This window comes from Falco cherrug, chromosome 15 (genome assembly GCF_023634085.1).
Source record: "Falco cherrug isolate bFalChe1 chromosome 15, bFalChe1.pri, whole genome shotgun sequence".
In the NCBI taxonomy this organism is placed as follows: Eukaryota; Metazoa; Chordata; class Aves; order Falconiformes; family Falconidae; genus Falco; species Falco cherrug.
The window spans coordinates 6,572,920-6,600,088 of NC_073711.1; the positions used below are offsets into that span (position 1 = coordinate 6,572,920).

The 27,169-nt window shown below is 36.9% G+C and overlaps 1 protein-coding gene across 2 annotated transcripts in view; it reads left to right on the top strand.

Annotated features, from left to right (window-relative positions):
• Nucleotides 1-27,169, top strand: part of TENM1 (teneurin transmembrane protein 1) — a 348,410-nt gene that overhangs the window by 66,033 nt on the left and 255,208 nt on the right. For both annotated transcript variants that reach the window (XM_055727477.1, XM_055727478.1), the window contains exon 2: nt 23,414-23,692. In XM_055727477.1, coding sequence (XP_055583452.1) covers nt 23,476-23,692 — 217 coding nt within the window. In that variant the 5' untranslated portion in view covers nt 23,414-23,475. The remainder of the gene's footprint in view (nt 1-23,413; nt 23,693-27,169) is intronic.

The window sequence follows — 27,169 nt, forward strand, 5'->3', positions numbered from 1 at the left end:
ATGGAGAAAACTTATTTTATGGTTTGTTCAAGATTAACACATTTAGCGTAAACGTAAGTTAACTTACATGGTAAGTTAACCTTCCTCCTTACGTTTAACTGGAGGGAGCTGTTTTTACACACTGGTAAGTACTGCTGCCTTTCTGGTTAGAGGTGGCTGTGCATCAGTGAAAGATGAAGTGAATCAGCACACCATGCAGCATTTCTAAAGTCTCTGGTAATGCTTTTGGACAAAAAAAAAGGATTTTTACATTATTCAGTGTCACAGTGTAACCAAGATACATTTACTAGAATTGTTTTCCCGGTGCTTCCCTTTGGGGAAGTTTCTTTTTCTTCTATGCTTTATAACATGGTATATTTGAAGATGATTTTCAATTTTTCTCTTCATAAAAATAAAGCCAGGTTAAAAATGGCTGTGCAAATCAAGATTTTCCCACACAAGGATATTTTCTAAGCCAAATTCTGTTAGGGATTTTTATATTTCTGAGCTACCTAACAAGTTTTCTGTCTGTAAAGGTAACAGCAGACTTTCTGTAGAAGTGTTTTGCCCATCTTCTTCCCACCTCAAAATGTGTGTTAGCAACCTGCAGAGGTGGAGACTTAGCAGATCTGATTAGTTCCTGGATCACTCTAAAAAAAAGTAGATCAATTTATTGAGCCTTTTGGACTATGAATTACTGCCATCTTTTTTGCTAGAATAACTCTTCTGAGCATCTTCAGGTGGATAGACAATAAAGAGCTGTCTAGTGAAACAATATTTTATACATTTTCAGGTAAACAAAAGATAAAAGCAACAGCTACCATTTGAGACATTATGTAGATTTATAGTGCACTTAGAAAACTTTGGATTCCTCTGTAAGCTAACGACTAATTACAGTCATCACAGGTATGTTGTTCTTTCTCTGTGAAATTTTTGTGTACAGGAATATTTTTATTTAATCTGTGACACTTGCCGCTGAATTACATGTCATTCTTTGTGGATTTCTGCACAGGTACTAGCAATCTTTTTTTTGTAATTGGATAAAGCATTAATTCTCACTCTGCAGGCAAGAAATAAGATAGAGTGGATAGGGCAAATGTTTCTAAGCATATAGTGAATTTACCAGGCCTTCATGAAATATAAACCTGTTAAGGTTACCTTAATAAGTAGTTACTACCTATTTTCTGTAAATTACCACTAATAGCTTTCTGGTGAGGTATAAGTAGATAGGTTGATCTGCCTATACTGTGAGGGTGAGATACATGAGTAGAACACGAATATGTCTATGTGAGGAAAATGTAGATGAGTGTTTTATTCTACATACTGATTTCTGGCACACCATTTTGCTTAGGAGGCAGTAAGTAAACAAACAAATGGCCAGCCTAAACCTATATAAATCTGAATGCATTTCACAAGGAATAGGAGGGTTTTTGCAGTCTTTCTGACTGCAAAAAAAATCCTGTGGTTTCCCTGTGACAAATGTATCTTACCAAATCTTACTGCAGTACCAAGGCTGTGTGTTTGCCTTCAGAAAGCAGTGTAGATTGCAGTCCTAGATGCATCATTTTTCATCATTGGCAAACATGAAAATAACTTCAGGAAGCATGGCAGCCTGATTTACTGTTATTGAAATGCTGCCATCTCAGGATCTGCATCATGCATATCCATGTTTATAGAACAAGTGAATAAGGAGAAAAGAGAGAGAGGAGGGAAGACTTAAATCTGGAAGTGTTTTTTTTAAAATAGGCCAAATATTTCCCACCAGCTGGAAATGTAGTTGAGAAGACCATTGATGGTTACTGCCCCTCTCTTTTAAATCTGACCAACAAAATTGCTGCTACATCTACATACGCATGTGTTGAGTTTTAGTTGTTTTAACCTGGAGATGGTTGTGTTGTGCTATCAACTAAAACATGTTCAGTTTGTTTATTGAGTTCTCTTAGAATAACCATGCTACTCCCACATCAGTTTTGTCGCAGTGCAAAGATAGCACTTAAGAGAAACTGGACTGTGGGTCTACATATGTGGGTGTATTGAGGTATATCAGTATTTATGTATGTCAATTTATGAAAGAGTTTGTACAGTTTTTATATGTTAGTCCTGATGGATTTTAACATTTGAAGTAGTTTAAATTATGATACTACCTTTAATGTTATCCAAGTCATTTGTAAATCTCTTTCATTTATATGCATCTTTTATCACATACGAACACTCGCCAGCGTGTGACATTGCTGTTAAACTGAAAATTAATGGAGTATCCAAAGAGAAGTAATAGAGGAAGCCTTCTCTGGTCAGCTGTAACCATGGTATCTGAAACATTGTCCAATGTAAACTTCTTTGATGCCTTTTCTTGTTTTTCCCCCCAGAAACAGCTTTTATCAAAATTTTTACAGCTTTCCTGTTGCACTGACACCCAAATTCATTTCTTATCAGTTGAGAATACACAGTTGGATTTTTCTTTAGTTTAAAATAAAAAATAAAAAGAAAGCCCGTACTGAAAAGGGAGATGAATGTAGTTCAGAAAATAACAAAAGACTGTGTGTATTGAACTGCTATCTCATTGTATAATCCTGTCTCTTTGAAGGTTTAGCTTTTCTCTGTAGACCAACAGCATGTATAGAAATGTAGGCTTAGTAACACTAGGCTTTCTAGTGATATTCTTGTTTGGTGTGATAGAAGTTTAAAAAAAAAACTTATTTGGAAAGTGAATTAATTAGTCATTGTGCTTTGTGATGGTGGGCTGTTAGGAAGCTATCTTGGCTTTAGCAGAGCTCCGGGTTTACTGACTGTGAGGAATACAATGTAATCTGCAAGGTGGCATCTGCCTCTTGGCTAAAGCTCACAGTTGAGGCAGGAGAGGCAGATTCTGTTTCTGATTACCAGTGGGTGCTACTCAGACCTTGGGCAAATTGCGTACCCTGGCTGTACCTCAGGACCTTTTCCTTTAAAGTAGTAATTTTACATCCCCAATTGATACTTTTTTCCACCCCCTGCCGCATACCAGTTTGGGATGTGAGACTCAACATAAGACACATTAAGCAGATGAACGTGTTTATAAAGTTTTCTTTTCGGAAATCAGACTCTTTTTTGCATCACACTACAATATAAAAAGTGTTTGTGATGACAAATGAGCAAAAGATGAAACACCCCTAAAATTCCGTAAGTGCCCCAGCAGCCATGTGGGATTCACAAGGGGCAAGAGCAACTCTTCAGTCTTCCTGGAAAATCTTTTGGTTCCCAAGTAGCAGCCATGGTGTGCGTTATCCCACTGACCATATACCAAATGCACGTATTTGCCTCCTAATCCAACTGGTGCTGTTCGCAGGCTGTCAGGGAGAATTACTAAAATAATTTAAAATATCACAATGATCCATATATACATTCTATAAAAGGATGTGAACCAGATAGTTGTTACTTGTACATAATTGGAAATTGGTGTCAGGTAACATTTAAAACAAAACAAAGCAATATGAGAAAGTGTGCTGCAGTGGTGTAGAAATTGCCTGGGCATGTGCATGTACATAAACACATATGCTTGGTATGTTACACATAACAGTGTTGCCACCTATTGATAGGAATTTAAACTTCACATAGATGTTTAGAATATATTTTTTCCAACATAACTAATGTCTCCTTCTGATGACACTGGCAAAGGAAATGTGCATTATTTGTGGAAGAATAGCTCTTACAGGCTCTGATAATACCACAGTGTTACGAAGTAATGGGTGCTGTTCAGAAACCAAGAAACAATAAACATTATCAAAGAAATCTAAAGCTGCCAAAGCTTTTATGTAACTTAGATGTACGATCCCATTGTCAGTGGCAGCTCTTTGATGAACGAAGTGGTGAGTGTGCCTGGTCTGCACATTTCAAGTTTATCTCTGCAATTTTCATATGGATAAAGTGAACAGTGTAATAACTAGCTAAGTAAATTGAGGCAATATTTATAAATGTGTAACTGAATGAGCTGTACTTCAAAAATGTGTTCAGAGTCAAATTGGTCTCCATTAATTGTACTGAAGAGGTGATACAGTTTTATTTAGAAAATAAACAAATACCCCTTGGCATTAAATCTGGTACTTGTGGTGAAAAATGAGTATTACTAGGAGAATAAAAAGCTGGTTAATTTACATTTCTGTTTGAGAAGACTGTTTTGTTCCAAAGAAAAATGACTTTGTTTTTAGAAAACAAATGAAAATTAATCAGTTGTTGTCAAATACATACTTGGAGCATTTCCATGAAAAATGAATGGGAAAATGTGAATGTAGGTTTATAGTTGGGGAAAGAAAATTGACCAATGAAATACTGTTTGTGTAGCCACTAAGATATATACAGATGTGCAGTTGTGTGTCATTCTCTAAAGCAATCAACGTTTATTCTAAATTAGGGCTCTTTTCAATATTTATCAGTATGACTTCGTGGGTAAGCAGTCAGATTTTGGAGGTGTGGAGTAAAATGCATGATGAGATTTTGTCTTCCCTGACAAAGGCAGTTTATTTTCCTGCGGTTGCTTTGCCCCACATTAATCTAGCCTGCGACGTCTCTGGTAGGAGGGAGTATCTTCCCCGAGTTCCTCACATGGGTCAGCCTGAAAACCGCAAAGGAGACAAACTACAGCCAGGGATATTTTCCTGGCACATTCCTGTTTCTTTGCAGAAATTTTTTTGGGGGGGAAATTTCATTTCCTTGGGGAATCCTTGAGACTTCTTCTGCATAGTGCAAACCTCCAGTGCACGTACCACACAGATGATTTTTGCTTACGAGGCAAGTTTAATGTATCTGAGTAAGCTGGATTTACTGCACGTGCACAGCTTAACTGTGCAGTGGAGGCAAGATGAATCTTAACATTTCCAGAAGCTTCAGACGCTCTGTGCCTGTACTGTGTGAGGCATCAGCATAACGTTTCTCCTTAGGGTTTTGCAGACAGAAAAGTGGCTCCCCTTGTTCTACTGTCCATAAAGATCTCTGCTTGTCAGGGGATTGATACTGGGAGAAAATACTGGCCTGAAACAGATCTTGGATAATACCATTGTGTACCTTTTCTTCTTTCAGTGAAATACTGCTTTTCCATGGCAATTCCTCTCTGACAGTCCTAGACAAATAATGACCACGATGCCCGTGTGTTAGTAGCCCTGGCTTTTTTCTGTCCCCTTGGGCTCTGCATTTAAGGATGGATCCTGTCCCTAAATGTGCAGGAAAAACATCAGCCACACTTGAGTTGTCTTCCTTACCCAGAGCTTAGCAGTGTGAGGATTGTGTAGTTTACAAGAATACTTCAGAACCAGTGACAGTCGTGTATTTTCCATTATCCAAATGCCAAAATGAAGATTGTGAAGGCTTCAAAGTTTGTCTGTTTATATTCCAAAATCACAGTAGTTTATTTCATTGTAAATTGAGCAGGATTATGCATGAATAGTCTGATTAGCTTTTTTCAGTACCATGAAATTTTAATGCTTTTCTGCAGGGGGCTGAGGTAAACCTCAGGACTGGTAGACAAGAGCTTCTGTTGCTATTTCTGGTGAAGCATAAGCAAAAATTAACCTCTATTATAGAATAGCAGAGCTGAAATGTGGGACATTATCACATGTTCCTTATGTAGCAGTATGTGGCCATCTGAGCTATATATGGGCACTATACCTTCGGTTTGGCTTGGGTGTAAGCAAGAGGGCACTTAACTGCAGTGTTAAGCTGCATGTTGAAGTGAAGGAATGGAAAGATCAGAGATGACCGAGAGGTGCAGAAAGCCAAACAGGGAACATGATGGCAGCATTGAGATGAAAAACGTTTTTAGGTTTTTGGATAAAGAGCTACAAAAAAGAAACCTATGGGTGAAAAAGTTTCTTACTCATAAATTCAGGGAAGTGCAATCTTGTGAATTCATTGTAAAATAAATAGGTACATCAGTCTGGACTACTTAGGTGGACCCAAAACTTTACAGCAGATGCCATGTACTAAAGCAGCATAGTATTAGTGATAGAAAAGTACAGTTTCTTAGCTGCAAGCTAAGTTGAATTCCATGGCAGAATTTTAATTTCTGCTCGTAGTTGTAAAGAGTTAGTTATACAGATATCAGCATGTCAAAATCAGCAAGTCAGGAGAACTGCGTGGCCTTATCTATCCCTCATTTGTCAAGAGTTGATAGGAAACATCTGCATGGCTTGTTCAATCTGTTAACTGTATGTATCCATCCAAGCTTAACTGACAAGTAAAATGTATTCAATAATGTTAGACTATGGGAATGACCTTTGCTAATAAGGCAGTCTGAGTTATATCACATGTGGTATACACTAAGTTGCTTCTAATGAAATGGTATTTTGAAATGCCTCTGTACTGTTTAGTCCTGTTACTATCACTATAGATAAAGGAGAAGCGACATATTTTCTTGAAAGAAATGTTACATTTCATAGAAAGCAATTCAAAGAATATGGGAAGAATTTTTTTCTTGGGCACTAATGTTATTTTTAAATGCGGTCTTGTCTTTTAGTTTGTGGAAGGAGGAATGGGGAAACCTTGACACCTGTATGCCTTGGAAATTAAGATTTCTAAAGCACCTTGTTTGTGAGTTTGATGATGTTTGTTAAGAATGACCAGCATTATAATATACCATTATCTGTAAAAATAAGTCTCTGGAAATAATAGTGGTTATAAAATTTATTCTTTTAAGTATTCTAATGCAGTTTAGTATACATGGTAACATGAGAGGTGAAGTTTCAGGTACATATTTTTTAAAAACATAAATTTATCATTGTTAATCCTCAGACCTTTAGCAGAACTATGTTCAGGCCTCAGTGTAGTATCAGCAGTCTCACAGCCAGGGAAACCTTCTATAAAGCTAGAGGAAAGGGGCTGGTGTCTTCTGGACAAAAGGAGGGATGCAGAAGGGAGCATAAAATACTGGAGAAACAGACTGCCTGTAGAAGAGGGGTGTTTCTGATATTTTGGGGTTTAAATTAATTGCTAGTACAAGAAGCCGCTGTTAGAAGAAAGGACTTTAATATATTGGAATGTTTGTTTAACTGTCTTATTTCAAATGAAAATGAATTTGAGTACCCAAATAAATATGTTTGTTGTGAGAAAAAGGATTAACATGCCAACAATTTTAGCCCTTGGTAGCTTGCTTAAATATCTTGGTTAAATCTCTTATTAGATTTAGCAAAGATATTTGTTTCCTTTACCAAAATGATACGTTTAGTGTCTTGCAAGGGAATATTTGATAGAAATGCTTTGTATCATATTATCCATTTGTGGATTAAGCTTGCTGAGCTGCTGGAAAACACTGTGGTAGTCTGGAGTTCACAACCTTAATCTGATTAGGCTGTTTCTGATGATTAACTTGGACTCATTTATTTATTTATTTCAAATCTGGGAGACCTTAACTTCTTAGGAATCTGTGCATCTCTGCTGAGATCAACCTAATCCTGCTAAAAGAGCTCTGAATTACAAAATCTAAACCTACTGTTGAGTTCACAGCTTAATGTGACTCAATCAGAAATAATCTTTCATTGCTTAGGAATACAGAGGACTGAATACTGAACTAAAAAAAACCTGTCAGGGGTACTGTTCTGTATTTCTTTAGTTACATTTTTGGAATGATATGAACCTGATAAAAAGCACCATATGATACAGGCTGTGCAGTACCAATATCCCAACGTTTATGTCCCTATCACTGGGAACCAGCAGTGATAGATTTGTATGTATTTTTTCATTATTATTTAAGCTTTTTCTCAATTGATCCATGTTTTTTGAGCAGGATACTTCTCATGGGCAGAATGCTTCACTTATAACACGATTCTTAAATGATCCAGATAACTTTTCACAAATGTATTTATTATTGCAGTTTAAAGATTAAATTTGTGATAGGAGAATTAATATCCATTGGCTAAAACCTGAACTCATACTTTTAAAATCAGCCACATGAGTTACTAAATATGTTGCTTTCTTATCCTATCAATGCAGGCAATACATACATTTAAGTCAAAGGGTTATTTTTTTATTACAAGCAGCAGTATCCTTAACAGATGCATTTTCCATTTTTGGGTGTTAGTGAAAATGTATTCTATGTTAAGTTTGGGTTGTTTATTTTGATGTAAAAAGGCGCTTGATCATTATTAAACATTTTTTGAGCACTTCTCATAACCATTTGAGTTGGAAAATTATGATCAGACTAGATTAGCAAGTTGAAATTTGGTAGATAAACACATGGTACTCATTAATTTAAGTCTTTAACTTTCAGTAAATATGATAATGTTGATTGCATTCCAGATTTCAGCCAAGATATTTGTGCTATAAGAATTCAATTTCTTGTGTCTTCTTTCATGTTTAAACTCATTGGGGAGATAAATTTACTCGGTGTTTTGGTCAACTGATTAATTTGGGATCTGTGTGCACCAACATTTGGATGTTATCCAATAAAAGTAATGAATTCTTAACTCACTCTTTAACATCTTGTGTGCTGCACACTTTCATTAAAACATTAACTTGTCTTTTACTTGCCTTCTACTGAATAGATAAAGGAGTATTTTTCATTTCAAACTCACCTAATACAGTGTGTTTTCTGAATTACTTTTGGACTGTAATGCAGATTAAGATGGTTTAAAGCTATGTTATTGAAGCAGTTCAGCCTCCAAACATCTGTGGTTGTAAGATGTACCCTCTCGAGCTCTTAAGACAACCTTTTTTTTCAGTGTTTCTCCCAGCATTTTTGTAATGGTTATCTTAGTTCTCTTATTTGAACTTCAGAGAAGAAATCACAGGATTACATTGCTAAATGCATGAAGTTTGAGTCTGATCTCGTTTATGCCACTATACGTCAGGGCAGTTCCCATAGAGTTTTAGAGGACTGCATGTAGATTTTTAGAAAAAATGCAGATTTTAGAAGAAAGCGTGTTCCCACTCCAGGAAAAAAAAAAGGTATTTCTAACTTTCAAAGTCAATAAAGTAGTATTGCTGCTGCAGCAGTTTAACTGTATTTACTCAGACTTCACTCTGAAATATTATTTAAGAGGATGATATTGAGGATGACCTTGACTGTGTAACTTGTAAGTTTTTAATCTTAATGAGCTCATTTTTCCAATCACAAATTATAAAACTATCTAGTAAAAAAGCATTCCAACAGTTGTGGGTTTTGGTGTCTGGTTAGTACAGCCACATTTTCATTGTGTTTTTTTTTTTCTTTTCTTTAACATACAGAAATAATTCTCATCCCCAACTGAAGGGGAGGATCGTTCATTCATTTGTTTTGCTGAGGCACTGGTGTTACAGTGTTTTGAACACCTGCTAACTTCTTAGGCACTGTATTTAAGCAAGAAACTTGGGTAGGGTTATCACTTTAAGGAACAAAAGACCTTTGTACTTTACAAGATTTTACAAGGCTCCTGGTGCTTGGCTTAACAAAAAAAGTTTGACAAGAGCTAGAGGGAAATGGTGCTTCATCCTCAGCAGTTTTAGGTATTGAACAAGAAGGTTTCACAGAAAGTCATGCAGATCAATGTGTTGTTGAGACATGACTTTTCAAATGTAGAATTAGCTGCTCATTTCAGTAAGAACAAAATTCTGGGGCTACTGAACTGACCTTGAAGATCAATTGAAATGAAAGTGTTTAAGAATAATAAATGTGTTAAGAATTAAAGACAAAATAACTCTTAATTAAGGGTGAAAAAAAATCTAAATAGAAATACCTGTGTGTTCTTCTGAACACAGGTAGCACACTGGTCATCTTGGTATTGGAGACAGTGATGGGTGGAAACAGTTCTAGTGAGCCCTGGAATCCTTGATCCAGTTCCTTATGTGTGCTCATCCTTAAACTTATTTAAATCAAGTGGTATAGTTGTATTACTAGGCAACAACATCTGTTACGTAAAGCTTGGTTTAGCTATAGTTCAACCTTTTTTATTTTTTTAAATATTCCATTAACATCAGAAGAAAAATTGAAACTAAATCTCTTTTCTCTTAGCCTACTGATGGTAATTTTATCCTTCCTCCAACTGGTTAGCTATTTCTGATAACAAGTTGACCATTTACTTCATTTTGTTAAAATGATGCTTGCTCTGTCATGCTCATTCAATACTCCATTCCCTAAAACTATAGATCAGCTGAAGCCAATGGAAGAATAATTTTCCCTTCCAAGTGCACCAGCTGGGATGTCACCCTGGGACCAGATTCTACTGTTCTCAGAAAAGCACCTGCCGAAGAGTGCATGCAGCAATAAAAGCCACTTAGCATTTCTATCCTTGTTGTTCTGGCAGCATCTTCACCACCTATAATTGAAAGTTGACCATTGTAAGAATTGTATGTAGGAGTAAGAGTTTGATTTATATATTTAACTGTCTCCCAATCCTGATTAAAGCTTAGTTGGAAGTCTATTAATAATGTGTTTGGAAATTGTTGGAGCTGCAATGAAGAATAGGCCCCCTAATGACCAGTTTATTAGCAAATTTCGTGTTAATGTTTATAGTTTAGGCTGCATATTTGTGTTCCTTGTAATTTTATAAGTGTAAGATATGAAAATATAGATTAGTAGATTCTATGTGTGGGAGGAATTTCTGTGCATTTTCTAGGAAGTAAAAATTTGCATAGATTAAACCCCTTCAACTTGCAGTGATTTTTAAGGGGAAAAAAAAAAGAAGTTTGTAAAACCCATAAACAAATACCACCACTTGAGAGCTAGATGTGTAAGCGAACATGTGTCAGAACCTGTGTTCTAGTAGCATATGCAGACTTGTGCTTTTAGGAAAAGGATCGTGCTCTGCATCTACAGTGGTTTGTTTTTTTTTTTTTGGGGGGGGGGTGGGGGTTGGTGATTGGTGTATGGTTTGGGTTTTTTGTGTTTGGTTTGGGTTCTTTTTGTGTTATCCTGGACAATGCATTTTCATTCCATAATTATACATGTTTCTGTAGGTGGATGTGAAGGCTGTATTTTATTTGGTCTTCTTCAGAGGAATTAGTGCAGGTATTTCTTAGGTCTTTTTTCCATTTTGGTAATAAGAGATCCTATACTTATTTCACAGTGAATTCCAAAGCCAGTATCAGCTCTCAAAAAAATTCTCCTTGACAGATTACCATGTTGAGGTAGGGGCAATCAATATATGTAAATCGTTTCCATTTATTTTCAGTGTAATGTGATAGCAGAAACTCGGTCTTAAGCTTTCAAGAGAACAGCGCTCTTCACAAGATGAATTTAATGTATGTTACTAGCCTGTCTCCTTTGGTGCCTGCAGTCACATTCTACCTCCATGTTAATAATGCCTTCAGCATTCATGTAACAAACAACATGCTGGTGAAATTGTAGCATTTAGGAAGGTAACCTTAGGCTATGCAACTTTCCTTCTTAGACAGAAAGAATGTTAATATGAGTCACCTTTAATAACAATTGACAGAAACCTTCTTGTCACCTAGCGAATTGCCAAGCCTTAGAACTCCTGTACACCTGTACGCTGAAGTGAATATTTAAATTCTCTCCAGATCAACAGCCATGTCAAATGTTTTCTGGGAGACCTTATTTATATGGCTACTTGTGAGATGAGCTGCGTGTGTAAGTGATGATTTGCATGGTGTTCGTTTGTCTCTGAATTTTCTTAATTTTAAAACATAATACTCTGTTACAGCTGTAGGGTGCAATTTTCTTCAGCAGTGATATTTGTCATTCAGCATCATGTTCACAAATCCTCCACTGCTGACTTGCTCTCTTGTGCAGATCAGCAGTGGTTTACTTCATTGCTGTCATAGCTACTTTTTTCTGCTTCCCCAAGCATCTTGTTCATGTAAACCAAAGTGCGTTTGAGATACCTGTGCTGTGGGGAACTTCTTTTTCCTTTCATTACCAAGCTACTCATAATACAAGACAGCCTGGACATGCAGATTGCTTCACAGAATGGGGGAGGAGTATGGGGACTGTTTCAGTGTTGTCACTCTGCACAAGACCACAGCATGACACAGAGTATGTGAGTGTGTGTGGCATATTTCTTCCTGACCTTTACATGATCATGTGATGGGGCAAAATGCAGTAGCCAGTAACCAAATTCTGCTGGCAGAGTCTCCTTGCAGCTTTGTGTGTTTTCAGGTATTTACAAACATTACAAACCAGGGTACGAAACTTGGGATGCGAGTTAACATCCCAGCTCAAATGAAAGCATTTTTTTTTTTAGAAAAAGGACAGGTGCTCATCTCATAACTTCGGTGAGAAGGCACTTGATACAGGAGAATATAAAAAAGGATATCCACTGAACCAAATATGATGTAATTTAGCCATAGGTTAAAGAAAGGTCATTTTCTTGCCTTGTTGGCTGGAAAGAGACAGCAGAGCCCTAACATATAATTGTGTTCTGTGACAGTAAAAGGAGCCTTTTGGTGCTTTGGGAAAGGAAAGTGACATTTTTCTTGCTCATGAAAGAAACACAGCTTCACATTAAACAGATACTACAGTGCTCCCAAAGTAAATAGAATTAACATGAGCAGAATTGTTATCCACACAACATCCCTGAGGAAAAATGATTCACCAAGACAACAGCACATCCTAATATTAAGGCAGAGGTAATGATTCAGATTTTTTTAAAATGCAGCTAGTATAGATATGTGTGTGTGTACACATATGTATAAAAGCAACAGACAAGAGCCACATATTTCAGTTTCATCCTCTTTCTTTTTCCTTGCTTTGATTTTTTTCAGCTGAAGAAAGGGAGCTGGGCAAATGGATTCATTGCACAAGTGCTTTAGCATGGTGGTTGAAGGAGATCTAAGGGCTTAAGTAGCTGAGAATTTTGAGAACTTACTCCAAAATACGAAGTGTGGCACGGTTTCATTTCTCCTAACTTATGTACCCAAGGTAGGGTTGTAGTCATCCTGGTCTCCATTGGTAGTTGTTGGGGATACAGAGGCTTACCGATGTCTTTCTGGAGGTTTGTCTTCCTTCCAGCACCTAAACAGGGGGGTAGCACCACTTGCTTTCTTAGACACCTCTGTTTAGTTTCTTGTTTAGTAGGAAGAATCAGTTGCAGCAAACTCCCATCTACTTTTGAACTGAAATTGGTTATTGCAGAATAGCAGTTTCCAAAAGACTGATCTGCTTCAACCCCTCCTGCAGTATTCTTGAAATGACTAGTGTTGATAGTGGTGCCTAAATTAGGAGAGAGGACGGTAGCTGTACCAGAAGCACTCACACTGAAAGAACACATGGGCAAACAGGAACTGGTCAGGAACTCCTCATTGAAATTCTTCTTTTTAATCCTGTCTAGGAGTGTTAAGAGGTCCTACCGAGAAGTTTCTTTATGTACTAATGTTTTACTAAATATAACAACCACTTATTTCTAAGGTTTTTTTGAGTAGAAGTGATTATTTTCTAGTGAGGTGAGGATTTTTTTTAAATATATCAAAAATTGCATGTGCTTCAGTGCAGTTGCTAAAATTATTGGATTTTTTTCATACATAATTGAACAAATTCATGTTCAATATTGAACCTGTGTCTGAATGAGGTATTTTTGTACCTACATAAAAAGTTTTCCGTAGTATGGAATTGTACATTAGTATGGAACTAAAAGGCCAAGTCACTTGTAAAGCCATAAAAAACGTGGCTGAATGCCAAGTCTGTCTTCTCTCTTTCCACCATGAGGGAAAGCATACATGAGAAGGAAATAATTAGCTTACCTAAATTAGCTCTACCAAGGTGGTGGTGGTGAGTGGGGATTAAGATTTCAGAGGCTGATTTAAAAAATGGCAAGAAGATTTCAATTTCAATTTACAGTGTTAGAATTGTATAAATGTAAAATCAGTGCCTGCCTGTTAGTGCATTTCTGCAGAAGAGATGCTACATTATAGTGCTACTTGTAATGAGAGTGCAAGAAACTGTCCATGGTGCTGATAGGCAAACGACTTAAAAACGTGAATAATGCTTAAACAACAGAGAAAACTATTTCCTCTTCCAAAGTCCAAATAAAAGAGGTTTCTGGCATAAGACTATAATTCCACAAACACACTAGAGGCATAATTATGTGCTTTTAGTCTGTTACATTCCTTATGTAGGTGAGCCTTTAGACATAAAGCTAGGGAATATTCCCACTCTTCAGTGCCAGCACAACCTGCTCTGTCTTTGTGGAGTGCTGAAGAAAATGATATAATCAGTTTGCGAAAACCATAAGGTTGTGGATGGAGAACTTATCTTAAATTAATCTCTGCCAAGAAGGCTCCCACGGACTGGTAAAAATGGATAGATGCATAATATACTTCCAGTTTGCACTACAGAAAGCTCTTGGTACTTGCGGGAGAAATTTCTAGCAAACATCCATTACAAAGGATTCTCTATTGAAATGAGAACAAAGGTTCCACTAGAAAGATCTCCAAGGATTCAGATGTACCTTTTCATAGGTGACATGCTGATACAAGCCAGTTCTCGAGGGGTTGCATCAAGGCATAATTCAGCAGTAATTTCAACCCTGCAAGATCATAGCACTATCATGAACAGAAAGAAAATCAATCTGACACCAGCTCAAATAATAGCAGTTCTGGGAGTCACAGTATATAGTACAAGTCCACTGGGAGGGTCTGCTTGTCAGAACAATGGCACTTGAAGACACTGAATACTTTGACAGACATCAAAGCAAGAAGAAAAGGAACAGTAAGATCAGTTCTCAGGCATGATGGTGTCAGGCACACAAATAGCAACCTGAGTGATACTTCAAATGAAGGTGATGCAGATGTTGGTCTTGTGGTCAGGCAGTAGTCAGGTCTTCTTGCAAAAAGTACTTCAAATACCTGAAAAGCTTTTAAAGGTTTAACTTAGTGGGTGATGTCAAAACTGCATAAGAATTGATAGAATTTCTTCCTAGAGTTAAAGAGCAAAAGTTAAGAAAACTTAAGTATTTGGAAAAGACTGAAAAGTTCACTTTCTATGTATAGTGGGTAATGGTGTCTTCATAAAAGTTCTTACACATTTCTGTAATAACTTGTTTGAATATCCATATACTTGCAGGACCTTAAACTATAGATCATATGCCTACTGTAAGCACACTACTGTTTTGAGCTTCTGCTGGAAATAAACATGTTGTTGAATCAATGCTGCTTCTAGAAATCCTACAAGTTGTAATGTAGCAAAAATAACCCCAAAAAGGTAATCAGTCTGAAATATGCACAAGCCACAGCAAAGCTGAGGAGTAGATAATATTAGAGATTCAGATAATATTTAAGATAACATGTGCCATTAGCAATAATCAACTGGAGGTGGTAAACTGGTGTCAGCATTTTGTTTGAGATTTTTTGTTAGGTGGGGGGGGGGGTTGGTTTTGTAAGTGGAAAAGAAAATTGCTAAGGCCCCCTGAGATCTACCGCAATGTCTTGTAGGATATTTCTCGGAGAGGAGAATGAAAACATAAGAATAATGCCAGGAAAAAAAAAAAAGAAAAGAAAAAAATCTACCATGAAAATTCCCTTTTTGTGATTTCGTTCACTGTGATGTCAACTGGTCAAATCTTTCATCTCACCAAGTTTGATGGTTTGTTGTTCTGATGCTTTGACAGTCCATAAATACTCTGGTGAATAAGTCTAGTTTGTTCAATGAAGGCTTCTTCCTTTATTCTAATTAGAAACAGGAAGAGCGAAAATGCAGACAAAACTGTCAGCTGAATGTTTTTAAGCGCCATTGCCAAGGCATCGTAGTATCAGTGATGATCTAATACTCAAGCTATTTTTCAGATGTTCCATGGTATTGATGTGTTGCAAATTATTCTCATGTGCTAACCTTATCGTGCTACAAAATTTAAATTGGTATCTCAAAAAATTAATATTATATAAATGGAACATGTTATTTTCAATTTTTGTACTCTCTGAGCAACTAAATTGGATTTAAAAATTACATTGTTGCTAATTAGGTCTTAGTGGGTCTTCTTAATTAAGCACACAGTTGGAAAAGAGACATAGTGATAATTATCTCAATTTGCTGGCTATACAATTCGCATTATCAACAAATAGCCAAAGCACAATTCAGTTTTCTTGTCACATATAAATGAATACAATACTTACCACATGTTGATGTATTTTAAAACAGCATACCTTCCAAAGGATAATGGTTGCTTACTCCTAGATGAAAGGAAGATTCCATTCTTCCTACCTGCATATACATAAGTATGTGTGTGCCTCACGATTGTGTTACATTTTTAGATAAATGATAGCACTTACATAATGTATCTATATTAAAAAAATTATGATATTGTTACCTCTTCAGTTCAGAAGCATTCCAAGATTAAACTATATTTTCATAGATCTTTGCTACTATATGGAGTCTCCTAATTTTAGGTTTTAACAATGCAAAATTATGCTCTTGGCACCAAAACGGTAATCATAACAGTGGAGAGCAACCCAAGCTTTCACAGACGAGCATGTTAACACCTCATCTGCAGATATATATAGTACAGAGAAGTGCCTGGTACGTACTGGAAACATCCTGTACAATGGGAGGGGGCTTAGCTATCCTAGGCATACTTGAATGTGAGGGGGAATCTCCCTTTCTTTAACTCTGTCCTCTTCTTATAGTGTCATTTACCAAGAAAAGACAACTTTAACCATACATCTGCCATGGAGTAAAGAATTACTTCTGAGATATCCATATAGGATTGTTGATCCTGTAATCTCAACCTATGCTCTTAATGAAGAAAACTTCTTTTACTTCTTTCTCTATATTGTCCCTGCCATACAGTTAGGAATTAAGTTTCAAAGACATTGGATGTCATGTCCATGTGTTCTGTACCAAATCTGTAGATATCAAGCACTTGCCTAATTTTGCTTAAGCCCAGACTATTTCATGATCTGCAGGATTCTTAGTTGAAGCATTGAGATGCTGGGGTGCTTTTCACAGTGCTTTCATTATTTGAAATTAAAACTTCACACCAGGAGTTATCCTGCAGTATAATCAGGAATTGTATTTCCTAAAGTACAGTTCTTCAGAAAGACTTAGAGTTCAGGAGATACTCTGAACCTGTCCAGGATGCACATGAATCATGGATGTACTTTGTCCCCCAGCAGCAGCACTGCTCTTCTGTGCTTGAACCTCCATTACCCGTGCTCACTAACATTGAATGATGAGTTTCCGAAAGAAAACATTAGGGAGTTTTGTGATTTTTACAGTCAGTGGCAGTTCTCCAAGTAAAGTGAAGGGCACATGTTGGCCAAGAATTCTGTATCACAGTTGAGTAGCTGACATAACGTATGTTTTTCAGTTCACTTTCAGTCTTGCCATATGTCACAAAATGCTGCAACAACCTGACTTTCTTTACAGTTTTATTCTGCAGTGTTTTCTCTCTGAAACTTTGGATAAAATGGGCAACACTTTGAATTACTTTAACTAGAACTAAATTAGACTTTGATTTTAGATGAAGACCATTGAATGTGAAAATGAACCTTATTTCTACTTGCATCTATCACAATGACAGATATGAATGTAAGGGTAAATGTAATCCATGCATAGGTTAAACCAGTACCTCTTCTAGGGATTGTGTTAAACCCATGGTACGTCCCGGAAAATGGCATTTTACATTTATATGCTTGATTTAGAAAGATGTGTAAAAACTCATAGTCTCACACTGTTTTCTTTTATCCATACATTGCTTTTCTTCAGAGGTGCTATGTAGTCCACTTGCAGGAATAACACAATATCTCAATGTTTCAGTGTCTCCACTCATACACAGAGAAATACTGGGCATGTTGTACCTCGTGACCTGTACTTCATTATGTTGTCTTCAGACATGTCCTGCTATGTCGTTATTTTATGTTCCACAGGAAAAGTTCATGGGAATTTTTGTCACTTATTGTTTGTTTGGTGGTTGTTTATTTGTTGGTTTATTGTTGCTGTTTGTTTTGTTGTTGTTTTTTTTTTATTTTGGTTTCTTCATCAGTCTTCTAGGGATTGCTTTCAATTACTCTTTCTTGATTTTAGTATGAGCTTTTTCCTTCTAGTGGAAAGTAATATTTGCTTCCATCCTAGTGACTTTCCATGTTTTTTCGTAGTGCTATTTAATTCTGTGCATCATCTAGAAACATAGTTTGTTCCTGTTCCACTGCCACTCAACTGTTTTAGCTTGTATTTTTCTTGCTGCATATAACAAAAGAGAGAACTTTAAGGATCACATAAGGACTTCCTTTGTTTATAATATCTAAACAAATATTTGAGGGATATAGTTCTGAAGGTATGTACAAGGTCAGAATATTTTTTTCTTTTTTCCCCATCTTGGTATTGCATTTCTCAAAGGTTTAAATCAAGTGTGTTTGCTTTGTTTTGCCTTTCATATTTTACAGTTTTGTATTTCAGAAAAGACTTGCAGAATAAAGGTACTGTTATTTTTGCCTTCAGCAATCCAGAGCTGAAATACCTGCTTAGTAGTTCATTTTCAGAAACCAGTGGTCTGAAAAGCTAATAAGCAAATGGTAGCTTTCAGATAAGGGTATGCGTTGAAAAAAAAAAAAAATATAGGAGAGAATTGAGTGAATGTGTGGAGCTGGGGTTTGTAGTTCATTGAACGCCCCCCTGAGAACAAAAAAACAGAATTACAGGGGGCTGCCTTCTGAATCTAGGTTTTGAATATATGCAAACAAGTTTTTGCGAACAAGACTGTTTCCTGCTTATACTTTAGCATCATAACTGCAATTACATTTTAATTCTGTGTAGTTTGGAATGCCTGAATATTGGACATAAGCTTAGTTAAGGCCAAAAAAAGGTTACAGTGCTTCATGTTTTCACTCTTGTACAATTCCAGAAGACCCCATTCAGCTACATGATACTCATTTCATCATCATCCATACCCTGACCTGTTAAATAAGTCTGGTAATCGGTGCCCACTGACTTGCTCATTAAATGGGCACCCTAACAGAGCAGCCTGTTAAGAATGTATACAAAGCGTTATTAAAGTGATGTGTTCTCTGTGGCACCACTGTATTTGAGTACAGAGCCTCTATGCAGTATTAAATGCATACAGTGAGTTTTCTTATAAAATACCTATTGATTAGTGTGTGCACTGCAAAGAGCCTCATCACAGGCTTCCTCAGAAGCCACAGTTACCCTCATGGTTTTGTGCTTCAGAGCACGCAGGATTCTGATCTAAGCAGAATGTGAAGTTAGGTGGTTGATGTAAGGGGTTTTGATGCTAGTTGAAATGTGAAAATAGTTTCTAATAACACATGCAACAGGCATTTAGAAAGTTGCATAAATCATACATTAAAAATATAGATCCATATGCATATAGGTATTAGCTCCATTACTTAAAAGGTGGGGGTTTTCCATCTAATAGAGCTGTTTGACTTTTTTGATTTTGCAGAAGTGTTTCATTGTGAATTTAAGGGATGCTTAAGTTGTGTATTCTGCAGATCTAACTGAAACTGTATATGATATATTTTAAAGTATGGTTGAGATTTATTTGCTATTCAGTGCCTAAATATATATTTCATATATTTATAAGTTTATCGGTATCATAAACATATAATTTTACATTTTATATTTTTTTTCTTGTTAAATATTTTATGAACCCTTTTAAGGACAGAACAGTGATGGAAAGGTCAAAAAAGTACTATTCTTTGTGAGGAGAGCATTAAGACACACAAAGGTCACTTACAGGAACTGTAAGCTCTTATGAGACTTTATCATTTTGCTGACAAGGTCAACTTGATATTGATTGGCTGGGTATTTTGTTTAGTTACTTGAAGGCCATTTATTTGAAGAAACGTGTGTAAACATCCAGGCAATATTCTTTATACACCTGCCCTGTTCCAGCATTTTGAGTTGCTTATTGTGTTGTCTTTTTCCAAACAAAATATGAAATAAGGTTAAAGCATTTGATTGCCAGTGTTTAAATTTAGGTTATCGTAACATACCATCATTCGTTAAATTTAACTGAATCTCCTACTGTAGAAAAGCTTGAAGATTTGATCTGTTTTTTATCATGTGTTCCTGAATCATAAAACCAATTTTTGATGAAAAATTTTATGAAGTATTTTTCCAGTCCTTGCAAATGATTTATCACCTGCTTTCATATCGGGTCAGGTAGCTGTGGGTTTATGAGACATTAATGCCCTAAGCAAAAATAAAGGAAGCACAGGTTTGGTCCATGTGTGAAAGGAAGCTGAAGTTTATGGTGGCGTTTGATGCTCTGTCTCCAGCCCTTACGTGAGCTGTTAGTGCCACTGTGGTTTTTAGATGGCTTTGATAAAATTGGGTTGGGGTGGGAAGGGGAGAGTCAGGTGGGCTGAGGACTTTCTTCCATCAGGTAGTGAACGAATTGGCAACTTGGGGTCTGGCTGCAATACATCTGTGTCTGCATCCTTCTGCTATAAAGGCTGTAAAAGTCTTCCTGGTGTTGTGCAGCGTGCACTGAGGGCAGCCAGTGTTACAGCCTGCCGCTGGCCTGGCTTGGTGGGCGGGATTGTGCTGGGAAAAGCTGAGCGGTGGCTTCACACACGTGTGCCAGGCTTGGCATCCCACCAGCTGGAGTGTGGCCGTGAATGGCCATGGCAGTAGTAGAGCCCCTGAGCAGAGGGAAGGTGGTGCTAACCTAGCTGTGATACTCGTAAGCTGGTCGGGGGGTTTTAATCATTCTTGCCCATATGTAATAGGGAATAACAAAGTTATAGCTTTTAAGGGGCTATTTCATGGAGCGTTTACATTAATTTAGGTTTGAGAAAATGCACATCCATATATGTGAGAAAACAGCACACATGAAAGTAACACAGTAAAAGAGAAGACCTGAAATATGTAATGAATCTAATATTAATTGCTTACATTAAATTATTTGGTCTGTCTGCTGCCTTGGTTAACATTGTTAAATATATTTCTACTACAACCTCTTCTCACAAAAAGTGAAGACTTGTTATTAAAACTTGTTTTAAAAGAATAAAAATAAGTCTTTGTTAAGTAGTTGGTTTTCTTCAGCCCAAGTTTTACAGGTCTCTCTGCATCCTAATAAATTTTTGTTACTCGTTTAAAAAGAAAAAAAGTCACTATTGAAACCTCCTGCAAAATAGATGCGCAGCAAAGTTCTCCTTAGGGGGAACTTGTGTGTAATCCCCCCTGCCCTCCTTCCTGAGTCAAGGTGCATAAGTATGCTACTAACTTTTCCAGTAATTAGTTAATTTGTCAGGCTTATTGTTTCCCGCTTTTGAAAGCGGGATGCAGTCTGTGCGTCTGAGGCTTCTTGCACTTGTTGCCTTCATGGAAAAATTTATTTCTTGTCTACTGCCTTGTCCTAGCAGAAACCTTTAATTTATCCTCATTTTCCTCTGACTTCTGTGGCACCATCTCCATTTGTTCTGTCAGACAGGATATCTAGGAGGGCTTTTCCCTGTCAGTAACCATTTCTACAAAGTCATCAGGTAATCTTTTAAGACAACCCTGTGCTTGTTAGTCACAGCACCTTTGAGTTCTTCTGTTGCAGATCAGACTATTAAAGTAACTTATAAAATAAGTACTGAACTTCTTAGGCAATAATAGGCAGTGTTGGCAAATAACAGTAAATTATTTAGGCAGATAGCTTTTGAGAAGCAAATAGTGCTTATTAGTAACTTGTCTGCACAGAAGCATCTGGATCAATCCAGAGCGCAGAATCTGGCGTTCATTGCTGAAGCCCCATGACACACTTGTCAGCCAGCCTTGGGCTCTGGCAGGCTGGCAGCTCCTCACTTTGTCTTTTTAGTTCTCTCTCTTGAAGAGTTTATTGACTTGAGTGCTTTCAAGCCCTCTTTGTTGAATAGGAGACATGAACTCTATTTTTTATTTGTTTATTTTTTAATGCTGGAGCTCTGTGTCTGGGTGCTATTTGTTTCTGAAGAGCTCTTCCATCTCAGGTTAAATGGTGAAACTCCCTGAGGTGTTGCGTTTCAAGCAAAGATGTGTCTTTAACCTCTTTCCCCAGATAGAGCCCTGAAACATGCAGAAGAGAAGGCATGCACTTTGTGGTGTTACTTGTGCTGTAGTGGTCTGTCTCCTTTCCTGCCATTCCCCCAAGGGTTCTGTGGGCCTGTATTTTCTTTTTCCATTACTGTGTTAGAAATCTTATTCCCTCTTCACACCATGGGCATTGTTTTCCGCTCTTGCTCAGGAAGGTGGTTCTTTCAAAAGTATTGGGAGGACACACAAGCAGGAGATGAAGTTTTGTTACGCTGGAACACGGTGACAGCTGTCATCAGTTGTTTCCCAAAAATTCAGACAATTTCAGAAGTTAAACTCATCTCTATAGCCCTCTAACATGGAGAGCTTTCTGTGGGTTCTTTTATGTTTACCTTTTGTGTGTTTTCACTTTTTCTGTGGCTGCTTTTGGACATTCATATTGTACACTCACAGCTGGCAATGTATGTGGTTAGAAGTCCTTGTTGCAGTTAGTAAATGGGCTGATATCAAACTGAGTATTAAACTTACATCCCTCTGCTGCTGACCTTAAAATCATTAAAAAGCTGTGAACAACTGCTTTTTAAGCAAAATCTTTTTTAACTTCTATGGTTTTGGTCTTCTAGCAATAATATTTAAAGCCACCTTTTTTTTAGCATGTGTTCATCTAAAAAAAACCCAAAACCTTAAATTTATTTTAACGGAGCTCCCTGTATGTGAACAGTGCTGCTGTAGAAGGTGTGCCATAACCCCTGTTATTTCATTGCAGAGTTTGCCTTAAAATTAATGATGGAAACAGCTTTACAAAGGCAAGGTTACAGGACAAGTGCAGTAGTCGCATGTGCAGCTGTAGCCCGCTTGATTTTAATGATACTGGATTTGAACATCATTTTAATGATACACAAAACTGCAACCTGCAGTCTGGAAGATTTCGTTGAGGTTCAGTGGAGCCATCATGTTGGTATGAGATTAGACAGGAGATGCAGAGGCAGAAAGGGATTATACTGCAGGGTCGAAGCAGCTTCTTGTTGAAATGTTGACACAATCCAAAAGGAAAATGTCCATTTCTGAACCATCGTATGCTCTCATAGAGGAAGAGTCTGGTGTATTTTGGTTTTTACCAGGTCTGGTGGTTTTCTAAAGTGTGAAGTCTCTTATTCTTGATTAAATGTAATTTAATTTGCAGCAAAATACTTCAAAAGCGTGAACTTTCTGTTTTGTAGGATTCATATTTTAAGAGATACAAAATGTTATTTTCACGTAATGTGAATATGCATCCCTTTAGAAAAACAATAACGGTTCTGTCTTAGCTTTAATAGCAAATACAAGGTTTTGCAAGGTTTTTTTGTGCATAAGGTGTAGTTATTGCTTGGTTTAATGGGGTAGGGCTTAAGGTTTGAGGATTTTGTTTTTTTACTTCAAGTCACCGTTATTTTAATTCTACTTTTAAAAGTAAAACAATAAGACATGTTCAGATTCTTTCCTGGATTATAGTGATATTAATGCAATTCACTTACATTAACTGAAAATAAAATTAGGCCTTTGTGAGCTAAATATGACATCTGAATTGGATTTTTTTTTCCCCAGGACTATTTTCTTGAGGAGTTCCAGTTGCTTGTTTTCATGACTTTGAGCCTATTTAATCAGAGATGGAGCAGATGGACTGCAAACCCTACCAGCCACTGTCAAAAGTCAAACATGAAGTGGATCTAACTTACACGAGTTCTTCAGATGAAAGTGAAGATGGAGGAAAGCAAAGGCAATCTTATGACTCAAGAGAAACTCTGAATGAATATAGCCAAGAGCTAAGACTTAATTATAACAGTCATAGCAGGAAAAGAAAAAACATTGACCAGTCCACACAAGGTAAACTGTTTATTTTATCTACTAATTATGGCTATTACTTTCTGATTACGTACTATGAAACAATATCATGTTGTCAGCAGAAAAGCAAACATTTTGTTTTCAAAGGCTTGTAGTGAAAACCCACTTTTTACTTATTTTTAACCATACCATAATATCAGAAATTTACGAAATTTTTTTCTGTTTATTTTGGGGTTTTTTGGAGTAAAATTGCTTTTCTAGCAGAGTGGACTGGCTGGTCTTCTGGAGACCATCACATGATAGCAGCAGATAAATATCTCTTTAATAGTAGCTACTCTACTTACCGATGTTGACTGATTAATTATTTACTGCCTTTGCATACATTGTGTGCATTTTGGTATAAAATCAACATCAAGGCTGTAGCTATCTCTGCACGTTCTTACAAAACATATGATTGAATTCAAATGCAATATTTAGCCTAACAAAATTTCTGATTGTATAAACAACCAACTTATTTAAAACCTGAAGATAATTAGTGTACTGTAAAAAAAATTTAAAGAAAAAAAACCACCACCACCCCAAAAAACAAACAAACAAACAAAAGCCAACAGTTAAGTTTCTTTTTTTAGCCTTTTGCATGATAAGGACAGGAGCCTAGGACAAATATTTGAGAGCTTATGTTGGTTGAACTAAGGTTAGGAAAAGCTGCGGTTTGGTCAGAGATAAAAGCTAAAGACTAAGACTAAAGAAATGGAGGGAAATAAGCAGAATTTACTGCAGCATTCCCCGACAGACTGCTGCTCATGGAAACACACTTTCTACAGACATGTGGCTTATCTGTTTCCTTTGGCTCTGTCACAAATGCAGAAGGCAGGATGGTGGGGCAGGGAGAATATTTTTAGGAATCAGTGCTGTGTATCAGAAGCAGCAAGATTCCGTCCCCTTAAAGGTAACAGTAACAGGGTTCCAGGGACAGTCACTCCCTGCTCTACAGGAAGGTGGTTAAATTGATCTGTTGTAGTGTGGCCAGTATTTCTCAGCAAAAAATGTGGTACTTAAAAAAAACAAACAAACAAAAAAACACCCCACCCCTCCCCCCCAACAAAACAAAAAAACCCTCCAACCAAAACCCCCACCATACACGCACAAAAAAACCCCACGTGCACAAAGCAACTCAGTCCCTCACTGCTCATTCAGAAAAGCCTTCTCTTGTTCTTGGATATTAGATTTCTTCTTTTACAAGAAAATAAAAAAATAGGCTTTTCGGTGCTGGAATATTTGTCTCCTCTGTGATGTGTAAATTAATGCAAAATTAGAATAGCTGTGCTATGTATCCTTTACAGCCTTTTCGGTTTTACTGCAGATATTCTGAATCAAGTTACTTTCATAATACTGGTGTTGCCTGAAAGTACCTATAATTCATGGGAGAAATAATACCTAGCTGCCAGAGATAGCCTCGATCCATGCACATATATTCCCTCCGAAGAGTTACAAAACTGCAATATTGGGAAAGAAAAAGTCATGAATAGAGTTTTCAACAAAGTATTGTATAGAAAACTCAACTTATATGCTTGATTCTTTATAAATGACTTGATCTTGGACATGCTATGAGAGTTTGGCTAAGATGGGGCTACATTGTTGTAAATGGAGATGATGTAAATTTACTTGTAGATCTACTTAAAGCAACTACCTCTGATAACTGGCTATGAAAGCATAACCTCTGCATTGGCCAGGCCTCTCAGGAGCTCCCCATTTGCAAGGCTTTGCTGCTGTTGGTATTCACGTTAGCTGTAGCATCACATATACATATACATATACAAAGGTTGTAGGCATAAGAAACCAGCCTGAGTGTCGTACATGGAATTTATTCTTCCAGAACAGTGCCTTTTGAAAGCAATCGCATTAATAATTTTGGAGGAATGGTCAAATTAGTGTGCATTTCTGCAAGAAGTTGTCAGGCATGAACTTACCTCACTTACTCAGGCCTGGCCTGTTAGGAATCAGCTTTATGCTTGCACAGACCGACAAGGATTTTGCACTCATGTTGTAAGAGGATTTTATTGGAAATATATGCCCCAAGATTTTTCTATTCACATTAACTTTTATGAGATACTGTATGAATTTGCCAATCTTCTTTCACAAGCACTGGTATTTTTCTTTTTGGAAGCAATACAGTCTTTTACTGCTTCAAACTGCAGTGTGAGGCTTGATGTCCATGATCACAGAAACTCACTTAAGCCTCTCCAGTAGTTTCTCCATGTGCAGGGCAGATGTCTAGGCACCTTCTATCCTGAATTGTCTAGGTCAGTGTATCATTGTTTAATATATACTGTTTGCTTTACCGTCTTACTGAGCATAAAACTGTTTTTGCAAACATATGCTTGTGTGCTGGTTGTAAGGATGGAGCTGAATTTTGCTTGTTATACTAGAAATCATAGTTCTCTCCTGTGACTAATCCAGTTTAGTATAACTGATTTAGTTATTGCACAGCCTAGGTATATCTGTTTGGCTTCCCAGGAATTCATCCCTGTATCTTTCTAGTAATTTAAATCATACAGTTTTCCTTTGCCACAAATTGAACCCAAACGTTTGGCCTGGCAAGCAACACAGATCTGAAATATAACTGGTCGAGCTCAAAATTCAAATGGGCAAAAAAGTTTGTAAAGCTGGCTGTAAATTTTCACACTTCAGCCAGAGTTTGATTTGATTTCAATTCTAGTGTGTTATTTCCAAAATGACACCAGGTTTCACGGTGTATGGAAACTGGGCGTTGGAGAGTTCTTGGTGATTCTTGGTAGCTGCTCTGTCAATACCAGAGAAAAAATAGGTTCATTTTTGGACTCTGAATCTGGCATGAATCCATTAAACTGTAGATGGAATGTGATTTAAATTCATTCTTTTCTAAAATTCCTCATCAGACTCTTTAACAAAGTTTTTCTCATGTTTGGCATGTTTTTTGGAATGTAAAACCAAAAAAAACCATAAAAAATGAAACCCAACACCCCCACAGTACCCCTTTTCAAAGAGGATTTTTCTGCAAGGACGGCTGTGTACTATGGCATTGCTTAAGACTATTACATAAAAAAATTCTACATATTAAGGCTAAAGGGTCATCTGTAGTTGTACCCCCAGGTAGCAATGTAATATTCTTCACTAGCTACTGGTACTGAAATAGTGCGTGGTACTTAGTGTGGCATGAATTAATGGTTTGCACAGCGAGGATAAAATTCATGAACTTCATCCACAGAAAGTGTGAGAATACATGAGAAAACAGACACATCGTAACAGTTATGAATGAAGTGATAATGATGAAGGGTGAGATAGCAATCAAACAAGCTCTAATGATGGAATGTGAGAAGAAAATTGTTTCAGAATAAAAAAAATACTAAGGAGAAGCTTATAACAGGAAAAAGTGTAGAGGTATTTGTACTGATCTAGTTAGTGTTGTGAAAATAATTACTAATTTAGATGTTTGTGGAAACTGGAAGAATTTGTATTGGCTACTTAATAATGGTAAGT